The sequence below is a fragment of the Dermochelys coriacea genome, chromosome 2, assembly GCF_009764565.3.
Source record: "Dermochelys coriacea isolate rDerCor1 chromosome 2, rDerCor1.pri.v4, whole genome shotgun sequence".
Taxonomy (NCBI): domain Eukaryota; kingdom Metazoa; phylum Chordata; order Testudines; family Dermochelyidae; genus Dermochelys; species Dermochelys coriacea.
Window position 1 is genome coordinate 125,824,646 of NC_050069.1, and position 13,118 is coordinate 125,837,763.

Consider the following 13,118-nt stretch of genomic DNA (forward strand, 5'->3'; position numbering starts at 1 on the left):
CCGCCCCTCTCAGTGAGCCGGCGCGGGTGGTTGCGCGCGGTGTGGAGGCTCCTCCCTCCCTTTTCCTCTTCCGGAGCCGGTGGCTGCCTGGCTGGTGCCCGGCCTGCGCCGCGGGTGTCCGGCTCCACGGGGGCTCGTGCAGGTAGGACGGGGGCTCCCGCCCCCGTGCCAGGAGAGCGGGTCGGATTGAGGGAGGGAGGGAGGGAGAGCGATCCTCCCCCTCCCCCCCTTACAGCTAGGTGGGGGCTCCCTCTTCCCCAAGTCAGTCCCCCTCCCGCTCCTTTCCCAGGAACCCGCACCCCCCTCTGTTTCCTTTTCCTTCCCGGCTGGGTGCTTTGCTCAGCATTCTGGGTAGCCTTGGAGCTGGCTAGGCTGGATTCACGTGGGTCCTTTTCACTGGGCCTTTTAGGTTTCAATGGAGGGGGCCCAGAAACCCGGCCAGACCCGGAGCTTCACCTGGGCCTGGGATTTGTGTCAGAATGGCTCCCCCTTCCTCCTGCAGAGCTCTGGCTGCAGACCTGTGTAGTTCCCCCTGCCTTTTGTTTGGTGTGTGCGGCAGCTGAGTTGAGTTACAGGGTGATGGCAGGTTTCAGAGTCGCAGCCGTGTTAGTCTGTATTCGCAAAAAGAAAAGGAGGACTTGTGGCACCGTAGAGACTAACAAATTTATTAAAGCATAAGCTTGCGTGAGCTACAGCTACTTGCATCCGAGGAAGTGAGCTGTAGCTCACGAAAGCTTATGCTCTAATAAATTTGTTAGTCTCGAAGGTGCTACCAGTACTCCTTTTCTTTTTTGCTTGATGGCAAAATCCCAAGTCATCAGAGTTTTGCCTGGCTTCAAGGTTTGTCCCATGCATCTGGTGCATGGCTAAGGGCTTGTCCGCACTAGAAAGTTGTGATGCTTTAACAGTACTGGTATACAGTCAAAACTGTATAATTCTCCCTAGTGTGGATGCAGTTATATCAGTATAAAGATACTTATGGTGGTACAGCTGTTGTTGTATGGCAAAGGAAATAACTATACTGGTAGACTTGAAGTGATATAGCCCCGCTACTCTGGCAGCAGTTATATCGGTATAAAAGTGCTTTAGTTATTCCTGTAGAGCAAAAGAAATATCTGTAGGGCCATAAGTCACTTTTTATGCAATTAAAAATATCACCCCCCCTAACTGAAATAGCCCCTACCTGATAAAACAACTTTTAAGTCTAAACGAGGTCTAAATGTGATGCGCTGCTTACACAACCCTGTCATCTCTCTCAAACTGACTGTTTGATAGCCTCTTGCCACTACCCTTTCTGGCTTCAAGGTCAGACATTCATAGATTCATAGATACTAAGGTCAGAAGGGACCATTCTGATCATCTAGTCCGACCTCCTGCACAGCACAGGCCACAGAATCTCACCCACCCACTCCTATGAAAAACCTCACCTATGTCTGAGCTATTGAAGTCCTCAAATCCTGGTTTAAAGACTTCAAGGAACAGAGAAGCCTCCCTCAAGTGACCCATGCCCCATGCTACAGAGGAAGGCGGAAAACCTCCAGGGCCTCTCCAATCTGCCCTGGAGGAAAATTCCTTCCCGACCCCAAATATGGCGATCAGCTGAGCATATGGGCAAGATTCACCAGCCAGATACCCAGGAAAGAATTTTCTGTAGTAACTCAGATCCCATCCATCTAATATCCCATCTCAGGGGATTAGTCCTATTTACCCTGAATATTTAAAGATCAGTTACTTACCAAAATCACATTATCCCATCATACCATCTCCTCCATAAACTTACCGAGTAGAATCTTAAAACCAGATAGATCTTTTGCCCCCACTGCTTCTCTTGGAAGGCTATTCCAAAACTTCACTCCTCTGATGGTTAGAAACCTTCATTTAATTTCAAGTCTAAACTTCCTGGTGGCCAGTATATACCCATTTGTTCTTGTGTCCACATTGGTGCTGAGCTGAAATAATTCCTCTCCCTCTCCGGTATTTATCCCTCTGATATATTTATAGAGGGCAATCATATCTCCCCTCAACCTTCTTTTAGTTAGGCTAAACAAGCCAAGCTCCTTAAGTCTCCTTTCATAAGACAAAAAGAAAAGGAGTACTTGTGGCACCTTAGAGACTATTGTGGCACCAACATTCCACACAAAGATGGACTACAAGCCATCAGGAACAGTATCCCCGATACTGTCACGGCTAACCTGGTGGCTGAACTTTGTGACTTTGTCCTGACCCATAACTATTTCACATTTGGTGACAATGTATACCTTCAAATCAGCGGCACTGCGATGGGTACCCGCATGGCCCCACAGTATGCCAACATTTTTATGGCTGACTTAGAACAACGCTTCCTCAGCTCTCATCCCGTAATGCCCCTACTCTACTTGCGCTACATTGATGACATCTTCATCATCTGGACCCATGGAAAAGAAGCTCTTGAGGAATTCCACCATGATTTCAACAATTTCAATCCCAACATCAACCTCAGCCTGGACCAGTCCACACAAGAGATCCACTTCCTGGACACTACGGTGCTAATAAGCGATGGTCACATAAACACCACCCTGTATCGGAAACCTACTGACCGCTATTCCTACCTACCTGCCTCTAGCTTTCATCCAGATCATACCACTCGATCTATTGTCTACAGCCAAGCGCTACGATATAACTGCATTTGCTCCAACCCCTCAGACAGAGACAAACACCTACAAGATCTCTATCATGCATTCCTACAACTACAATACCCACCTGCTGAAGTGAAGAAACAGATTGACAGAGCCAGAAGAGTACCCAGAAGTCACCTACTACAGGACAGGCCCAACAAAGAAAACAACAGAACGCCACTAGCCATCACCTTCAGCCCCCAACTAAAACCTCTCCAACGCATCATCAAGGATCTACAACCTATCCTGAAGGATGAGCCATCACTCTCACAGATCTTGGGAGACAGACCAGTCCTTGCTTACAGACAGCCCCCCAATCTGAAGCAAATACTCACCAGCAACCACACACCACACAACAGAACCACTAACCCAGGAACCTATCCTTGCAACAAAGCCCGTTGCCAACTCTGTCCACATTTCTATTCAGGGGATACCATCATAGGGCCTAATCACATCAGCCACGCTATCAGAGGCTCGTTCACCTGCGCGTCTACCAATGTGATATATGCCATCATGTGCCAGCAATGCCCCTCTGCCATGTACATTGGCCAAACTGGACAGTCTCTACGTAAAAGAATGAATGGACACAAATCAGACGTCAAGAATTATAACATTCAAAAACCAGTTGGAGAACACTTCAATCTCTCTGGTCACTCGATCACAGACCTAAGAGTAGCTATCCTTCAACAAAAAAGCTTCAAAAACAGACTCCAACGAGAGACTGCTGAATTGGAATTAATTTGCAAACTGGATACAATTAACTTAGGCTTGAATAGAGACTGGGAATGGATGAGTCATTACACAAAGTAAAACTATTTCCCCATGGTATTTCTCCCTCCCACCCCACCCCCCACTGTTCCTCTGATATTCTTGTTAACTGCTGGAATTAGCCTACCTTGCTTGTCACCATGAAAGGTTTTCCTCCTTTCCCCCCCCCGCTGCTGGTGATGGCTTATCTTAAGTGATCCCTCTCCTTACAGTGTGTATGATAAACCCATTGTTTCATGTTCTCTGTGTGTGTGTGTATATCAATCTCTCCTCTGTTTTTTCCACCAAATGCATCCGATGAAGTGAGCTGTAGCTCACGAAAGCTTATGCTCTAATAAATTTGTTAGTCTCTAAGGTGCCACAAGTACTCCTTTTCTTTTTGCGAATACAGACTAACACGGCTGCTACTCTGAAACCTTTCATAAGACAAGTTTTCCATTCCTCGGATCATCCTAGTAGCCCTTCTCTGTACCTGCTCTAGTTTGAATTCATCCTTTTTAAACATGGGAGACCAGAACTGCACACAGTATTCTAGGTGAGGTCTCACCAGTGCCTTGTATAATGGTACTAAAACCTCCTTATCCCTACTGGAAATGCCTCTCCTGATGCATCCCAAAACCGCATTAGCTTTTTTCACAGCCATATCACGTTGGCAGCTCATAGTCATCCTATGATCAACCAATACTCCAAGGTCCTTCTCCTCTTCCGTTACTTCTAATTGATGCGTCCCCAACTTATAACTAAAATTCTTGTTATTAATCCCTAAATGCATAACCTTACACTTCTCACTATTAAATTTCATCTGACATATGGCTCTGTAGGTAGGATGGAGCAAAAATAGAGAGATTACTTTCAGAGTACTTTGCTCAAACAACACGCTTCTAGATTGCTAGTATGGGGAGTTTGGGTATATCTGTGTCTTGATAGTTAAATAGCTGTCATCACCATAGTATCTGTGGGAAGAAAAGAGAGTTTATTAGAGCTTGTCTACACTACAAAATTAGGTTAATTTAATTTAGGAGTGTGGGGCACTGACAGCCATGAGCTCTGGCTCTGAAGTGACAGCCTGAGCTGTGAGCCCACTGCAGGCTAAGTTTCACAGCATGGAGCCTACCAGCAGTGAAATTGACATTCTTGTCAATTTTAGGGCTGCCTCAGGCTCAGAGTGGCAGCCCAGGGCTCAAAGCTGAAGCCATGAAACTGACAAGAATGTCAATTTCACTGGCAGTAGGTTCCCTGCCCTGAAATTGAGCACCATGCTGGCTCACAGTTGTGTTGTCACCCCAGGGTGGGGGCTCCAGCTGTGAGAATGAGAAGAATGACAGCCAACAGGCAATGTAAGTAACTACACTGACATAAGAGCTATGCCTCTTGTGGAGGGGGAGTTATTATGTTGTATAGCAGGCTACTTACTTCGGTGGAAGCAGCATTCTAGTGTAGGCACTGACATAATTAGGTTGACCTAAGCTGCCTTAAATTGACTTAATTCTATAGTGTAGACCAAGCTTGGAGTTTAAATGTGGACCCAAATGAAGCTAAATGAAAACTGCAGCAGAGGGAACTTTGAAATGATTTGTGCATTCTATATTATTCCGTAACTTTTCATTTTCAAATCCATGCTTTATCTGCAAGGTGACTAAATTATGATCGTGAATCTGAGAACATTATTTCATGAGAGATGTGAGTAGTTTGAGGATTGTAATCAGAGATAGTTGACAAATATAGTCCTTCCTTAGAATGTTGATTTCTTCTTATGTGATGATCCCTCAGAAGAAGTATATTCAGTGGACTGCTCTAAGGAACTGTTGTGCTCTAAGGAACCTGTTCTCTAAATTGTCTAAGGTAGAAGTTCAGCTAGTCCATTATATAAAATTGTTGATGAAAGTCAACAGAAAATTAAAGACAGGCTGGATTAGTCCAAACAGAAAGATCTATTGCAGAGGTCCCCAAACTGTGGGGTCTGCCCCCCAGGGGGGATGCGGAGGAACATTCAGGGGTACATTGCAGAGCCCAAGCCAGCCTCCATTGGGGGTGGGGAGGGAGCGCCACCCAGCCCTGCTCTGCTCCCAGCTCTGCTCAGGCCCCGCCTCCAGACGCTGCTCCACACCCAGCCATGGCCCCTGGCCACAGCTCCATTTGCAGCCCTGGCCCCACTTTTGGCTCCAGAACTGCCCTGGTGGCCCTGCACCAGGCCCCAGCTCGGGGGGTGGACAGTGGCAGACAGGGGTATGGGGGGATGCAACGCTGGAAAGTTTGGGGACCACTAGTTTATTGATATCACCCAAGTATTGTGTTTAGATCATGATTGGTAAACAGGAAAAGTGTGAGACTGGAAAGTAGGCCTAATTGGTAAACAAAATAATGAGGGAATGAACTATTCTGCACATAACCCGTTTTGGGGGTCCTTTAAAAATGCGATTTTTGCTGGGGAGGTCATGACATGAGATGGAAGCACATGGACGGGAAGGAATAAAAATACCATCCTGGTTACCAGGCTCACTGTCTCCAGAGACCCTGGGATCCACCACAACACCACTGGACCTTTGTTGTCCTGCTCCTGAAAGATGCTAGGATCAGATTGGGCCAGAGAGAGAGACCCAGTGACTTCACCATCTCTGCCAGCTAAGTTCTGAACAGTACCTGGAATGTCAGACTTGGCTTCCTGCTGACATCATTCCCTTGTGTCCTTTTCCTTCCCAACCTTATTTTATTTCTCCTCTTTCCTATCTTTCTCCTTTTCCTGCTGCCTAATAATAATCCTACTTAGCTGGCCAAAACACTGCATCTTTTACAACACTGCTGTGAGCCATGACCAGAGAGGCAGCTAAAAACAGTATCCTAAACAGCCCAACACTGGCACAAATTTGCCAGGTCTCAGAGTGGCAGCTAAGATCATGTGTTGTGCCTGTTTCTCTAAGTAAAAGCCAGAAAGAGAAGCTGCATTTTTAATCTTTGCTATTCTTGTGTGTGTGTTTTTAAAGATAGCGGTGTCAGACTTTTAACAACACCAGCTTCAGCTCATCTCAACTAACTTTTTCTCTTTTCCCCAAAAAGGACAGTTATTACCATCATTTATACAATCAGTCTGTCAAACAGGGAGGGGGAAGGGAGCGAGGTTTCCTTATAAAAACTCCCTACCATTAAAGGGAATATGGAATACTGTTAAAATGAAAGCAGTATTTAATGTCTCATATATCTAATGCTTTACATGTTTTTTCCTTCTTTTTCTGTATCTAATAAAAGCTTATAAAGTTTTTTTTGATGGTGGTTGTTGCCACAGAACTAGGCTTGCTGAGGGCTGTGTGCTCGAAACCCCAAACCATGTTTAATTGTTGTGCAGTGATAGAGTCTCATTAATACCATTGGCTCTCTGGGTCTATTTATTCCATTGAAATTAACAGGGATTGTGATTATGCCTTGGTTATCCCTGAATTTGGCTGCAAACATGCATCCCATTTGTAGAACATCTGGCTAGGTAAATGGCAAGTGGGGGAGTTAATGCTTACTTTTAAAATCATTACATGTTTTATTTGTTTCTTCATCCTTCATGGGTTGCTTGTTTTCTTAGATTGTGAGTTCTTTGAATGAAAGGATTGTGTATTTTTTGGAAATTGCCAGGTGTATTGTGGACACCGACATAGCCCCAATAGTAATAATAATTAATAAATGAAGTATTGCACCTCAACCATGTTAAATAACAGGGCTGAAGCTCTGGACAAATCAAGGCTTCAGCCTGGTTTCTCAGTTAGGTCTGATCAACCCTTCACCTGATTGTGAAATGTCGATATGGTCCAGAGTACCTTGCAGACTGGCACCAGCAATTAGATTAGAAGACAAGAAGGTTGGAAGCAGGTTCCCAAATATGGTTATATTTGTAGGGTAGACAAAGCCTTTATGATTCAAGGTAGACTTTATATCTCTGACACAAGTCGTTTAGTTTTGATATGCTCCATTATATGAAATTACCCCAATTATATTTTAAGATGTTGGTAGATGGTGTTCAATGTTTTGTCTGTGTTTTAGAGGAACACTGTCAAGTTGAACATCATGTTTAACCCCCGCCCCCCATAAACCTCCTTATGTTGCCCCTTAGAATATCAAGATTGAAATAATTTTAAATATTGAATTTATTTGTACCATTTATGTATTTCACTTTTTCCTTTTTTTTCTCGCATTGAACGATGGTGTCTAGTCACTTCCACTGTCTGGTTCTCATATATTAATACAATTCTGCAAATTTTGGTTGCAACCACCGCAGGAAAAATCTTTATGATCTAAGGCATTGATTCTGCAAAAGACTTATGCACGTGCTTAACTTCATACACTGTGAGTAGTCCCATTAACTTGAATGGGATTGCTTACAGTGTATAAAATTTAGTATATTACAGTATAAACCTTTTCAGGATTGAGGCCAAAATAGGGAGCATAAACTGCCATTGTCTCTGTGTTTGACTGATAATAGGGTAGGTGGGATTTGATATAATAGGAAAAGTTGGTGAAACCCTTATCCTCAAGATTTAAAATTGTATGAGAGGCCACCTCTTGTGCACCTTTATAGGATGGCTGTTGAAGATGTCGAAATTCATGGATTCTGTGATTTTTTTTTTAATAAAAGTTAATTAATTTTCGTGTTTGAAGGCTTTGCATCATAGTGGCTGGTGAACAGATATATGAACAGGTGTATGAATGATCAGGTAAACATTTGTCAAACTTTGGCCCTGTTCAGGCAGTGTGCTAGCAGACCATATTACTGGATTAGGGATTTAGGAGAGTTTTTTATGGAAATAATAACCAATATGCAGCTATTAGAATGCAGAGGATCAGTGAGAGCCAGCGACAGATTGCTCCTGTCTCCATTGAGAGGAATGACAAAACTGTTGATTTCAGTGGTTCAGGATCAGGCCCATACCACCTGATACAAATTTGTTCTTAGATTCACCGTTGGGTATTGTTTGATTTAACGATGTACAGTTTTCTAATTGACACCCGAGGACGCCAGGCTATATATAAAGAGAGCAGACTCTTGTAGACAATATCTGCTGTCCAGCTCTTAGAAGAGATTGTTTTGCCCTTGAGTTGAACAGAATTGCGTACAAGCAGCAAGGGGTGCCTTGACATTTCAGTTGGGGCTGGAACTTGATATTCAAGAAGTTATCTTTGTTACAGAATGAGACTTAAAAAGAGTGGCAAACAATTAGCTCTCAACCAACCCCCAACCCCTGAGACTCATGTGGCATTATATATTTTATCTCTTCTTTTCCGTTGAAAGGTGAAAGATGTCTTTCCATTCTGGACGAGGATGCCCACGGGGTCGAGGAGGACCTGGAGTAAGAACGTCAACACAAACCTTCAGACCTCAGAACTTGAGACAGCTTCACCCTCAGCAGCCTTCAGTGCAGTACCAGTATGACCAACAAGTAGCTGCTCCGACTACCTACTCAAGCCCTCCAGCCACAGGCTATGTGCCTCCTAGGCCAGATTTTATACCGTATCCATCCCTGGTACCTCCTTCAACTCAGAGTCCAATCAGCCAGTGTCCCCTGAGGCCACCTTTTCCAAACCATCAAGTAAGGCAGAGTTTTCCAGTCCCTCCTTGTTTCCCTCCTGCTCCTCCACCAGTCCCAAATCCCAGTAATTCCCCAGTACCAGGGGCCCCTACTGGACAAAACACTTTTCCCTATATGATGCCACCTCCTGCAATGCCTCATCCTCCACCACCACCGGTGATGCCGCAGCAAGTTAATTATCAACCTGTCTACTCTACAGGCTATTCGCAGCAGTCTTTCCCACCTCCTAATTTTAATAGTTATCAACATAACTCAAACTCCTTTCAGAGCAGCAGCAGCAATAGCAGCAGTAGCAGTCATTTCCGGCACACAAGCCAATATCAGGTAGAAAAGGCCCAAAGTGAACGAAGGTCTCCAGAGAGGAGTAAGCACTACGATGAGCACCGGCACCGCGAACATAGTCACATGCACGGGGACAGACACCGGCCCAGTAACCATGGGGATCGGCGGGGGGATCGAGGCAGGAGTCCTGACAGGAGAAGGCAAGAAAGCAGTCGGCACAGGTCAGATTATGACAGAGGAAGGACTCCACCTCGCCACAGAAGTTATGAACGAAGCAGGTAAATCAATGGTCTGTGAATTTAAGGGGGGCTCAAACTGTTGCTTGGAGTGGGAGAATGTTTTGGTTTGGGAATAGCACTTTATCGCAGACGCAGGCAGAGACTACCTCCTAGTCACCAACAGCTCTGCTCCAGCACCCGGCTGTTGTGGTGTGCTGGGCTCGCACACACAATCTCTGATCCACTTGGATTTTCTTTAGCTGCTCCAGGTCCTCGTGCAGTTTGTTGTCCTGCCCATTGACCAGCACCTGGCTATATCTGCTGTCCTTAATGTCCTTCTGCCTGTTGAAGAATCATTCATGGCTCTTGTACTGTTGAGGTTCTGCATGATAGTGATGACATGCATTTCATCCTCCTTCAGTTCTCCAGATCTCTTGGTCATGTCAATATCTGCTTTTCTCTGTACCATGTGAGCACAGCACTGGCCCATACCTTTTGTGGTGGTGATGGTGGTTTTCTACTGCCCGTCGTTGGTGTTGGGCACTCAGTGGATGTGATGGAATTTCTCGGTGATCACGAGAGACATAGTGGCTACTTCACACTCAGGGAGAGTTTCTGCCTGGTAGGGGGTGCTCTGTGTTGATTATTACAAACCTGTGTATAGAGCCAGCATAGGGCTAGGTGCTTTACAGGCTCTTAGGAAGACAAGGTCCATGCCCCAAGAACTTGGAATCTAAGGCTATGATCCTGCAAAGAGAACTCTGTATGCCAATCCTTGCTCTCACTTAGAACCTCACTAATATCAATGGAGCTCTGCCTGGAGACCCATGGACTTCATTGAGACTCCTGATGGGCCTAAGGATCTGCCTGTGTGTGGTTCTGTGCAGGTTCAAGACCCAATTATCCAATATGTAAACTCAGGAAGGGGTGGGACAGGACTCAACTTAAGGAGTGTGAATGAACAGAGGAGTTCCAACTTGTGTTGTCATTTTAGTTTGACTTTCACTGAGCGTCTTTGTGTCTGAAGTATGGATTAGATGTCTAACTTCAGGCATTTATTTTTAAACATTTGAGATTTTATCTTAAGAAGTTTAACCCTTCTCTGCAATTGCATAGGCTTCTTGAGAGAAGTGTGTTTTATTGAGGAACTTGGCGAAGGAAAGGAGTTGTAAAAAATGGAACAGTCGTTTAAAAATCTCATGTATTGGTCAAAAAGAGCAAAATGTGATCAACAGTCAAGCATCATGAAAAGAAAGGGTTATGGAATATTGTGCATGTTGTAGGTGACTTAAGTTTTCACTACATAATTCCACAAACTAGATTTCAAATTTAAAAGTTCAGTTTTACTCAAAAAGCAGCTATGTTAAAATGGCAGCTTTTTGCCCACAGATTCACAGATTTTTAAAGCCACTGAAATCTGGTTTCCCTGTGTTTTTGGTGTCATATCCGTTCACTTTTTAATGATAAAAAAGATTTTTCTGCTTTGATTTGTTTTGATCCACTGCTCACCAACAAATCAGATGACACAGGCCTTGCTCTGGAGACCATACACTCTAAATTTAGACAAAACACAACAAGAAAAGATGAAGAAAGGGGGTCAGTGTGCAAAAGGGGTAGATAGTATGTGTTAAATTTGTTTGGCTGTGCTACTTGAAAGGTTATAAGACTTTTTTGTGTGCATGTTGTGACGGGGCAAGACCAGATGGCTATAGAAAAGTAGTCTTATTGGGATCCGGGAAGTGGGCGGGCAAAGCCCGTCCACCGCTAAAGGATCCACCCCAGCCTAAAGGGGATTCACAGGACCTAGATTCCCAAAAAATTCCGGGGGACAACTAATAAAATAACAGGGACAGGAGTGGGGTCAAAGGGTCAAACGAAGGGAACCGGACGGGGACACTGAGCAGAGAACCCCGGACAGCGCCCACTGCTCCTCAAAGGAGTCAAGGGAGTCAGAGGACGCCGCCCAGAGGAACTCTGCCCGGATACATGAACGGACCGAGGATCGGAAATAGGTCCCACAGTCACAGGAGACTCCATCAGCCAACCTCCTCACTCTGGTTTTGTAGATGGCCATTTTAGCTAGGGCCAGGAGGAGATTGACCAGGAGATCCCGTGACTTTGTGGGGCCACGGGTAGGGAGTGCATAAATGAGAAGGTGAGGGGAGAAGTGCAACCAAAAACGTAATAAAATATTGGTGAGGAGCTGGAATAGGGGCTGCAGCCTGGCACACTCCAAGTATCCCTCACGCCGCAAAAGGGGCAGGTGTCTGGAATTGAAGTGAAGCGCGCCAAGTACACGCCCGTGCTCACGGCTCCGTGAAGGACCGCCAACTGACATCCCCGGCTGGCCTTGGGACTAAGGTGGAATATAGGCTGGCCCACTGGGGCTCCTCACCCTCCAAAGGTGGCAGGAGGTCCCACCATTTTGTATCGGGGCGGGACACGAGGGTGCGGGCGTGAAGGGTGTGGAGCACGAGCGTGTAGAGATGTTTTCTTGGCGAGGTTTGAAAGCAGACCGGCTGCATCTCGTGCAGCCGGCTTTTAGTGAAGGGGTGAAGGGGTCGGTTGGGTCCACGGGGCAGGGGTCCAATTAAAAGGTCTGGCGGGCCTGGGGTAACGGGTGGGCGGGGCGTGCCCTCGTGCAGGACCCGGTCGAGATGAACCCGAGCAGCGGGCGGCAAAGTGGCCTTCACCTCCTGAAGTATGCGCCGGGGAGTACAAGGTCTGGAAAGCCCCATGCGCTGAGCGAGCGTCAGGGGATCCAGCCAGTCTCCCTGGTCATAGTCCAGGAGGTCTCCGACTCTTGTGACCTTTGCCAGGATCAACCTCTGGCACACCGAGCGGGACTCCGCCACCTGCACACGGAGATGGGGGTTGTGTAGCAGGGGCTCCGCGAGGAGATCTGCCCCCTCAATGGCCGCCACGGACCTGGTCGTTGTAAAGAGTTTCCAGGTCCGGAGGAGGTCCTGGTAGAAGACCGGCAGCCCGGAGAGGTCTCACGGAAGACCTCTCGGATGGAGATAAAGGAGCTGCCGGTCGTATCGGAGCCCTCGGAAGCGGCGCAGGAAGGCGTGCGCCAGTATGCTCCACGCTGGACTACCTGCACCATAAAGGAGCCTCTGCAGGGCCTGGAGGCGGAAGACATGGACCTGAGTAAGCAGACTTTTAGGCCCTGCCCTCCCTCCTCCAGAGGTAGATGAAGAACCCCTGCAGGGACCCAGTGCAGTCCTGACCAAAAGAACTCCAGAATCGATGTCCGGAGGTTGGCCCGGGGCCGGGACCAGGGTGTTGAGCCGGTACCAAAGCATGGACAGGACTAGTTGATTAAGCACTAGCGCTCTCCCCTGAAGGGAGAGGCAGCGGAGTCGTCCTGTCCATTTCCGAAGCCGCTCTGTCACCCCGCCCTCTAAATTCTGCCAGTTCTCCGGTGGAGAGGGATGTGTGGCAGAAAGGTAAACGCCCAGATAGAGCAGCAGACCCGTGCTCCACCGGATGGCCTGAAGCGCGGGTGGGAGGGAGCTCTCCTGCCGCCAGTCCCCTACCACCAAACCAGAGCTCTTGACCCAGTTGACCCACGCGGAGGAGGCTGCCGAATAGATGGCCTGGCAAGCCTCCCCCCGCGCCAAGTC

At 46.8% G+C, this 13,118-nt stretch overlaps 1 protein-coding gene across 3 annotated transcripts in view; it reads left to right on the forward strand.

Moving 5' to 3' along the window:
* The first annotated feature begins 19 nt into the window (after positions 1–19).
* The window catches only part of DROSHA (drosha ribonuclease III), a 113,787-nt gene continuing 100,688 nt past the window's right edge, over positions 20–13,118 (forward strand). For all 3 annotated transcript variants that reach the window (XR_006279074.1, XM_043508433.1, XM_038388590.2), the window contains exons 1-2: positions 20–142; positions 8,692–9,549. Coding sequence is in view for 2 of the 3 variants with exons in the window: in XM_043508433.1 (XP_043364368.1) it covers positions 8,699–9,549 (851 nt within the window). In the remaining variant the exon portion in view is untranslated. The remainder of the gene's footprint in view (positions 143–8,691; positions 9,550–13,118) is intronic.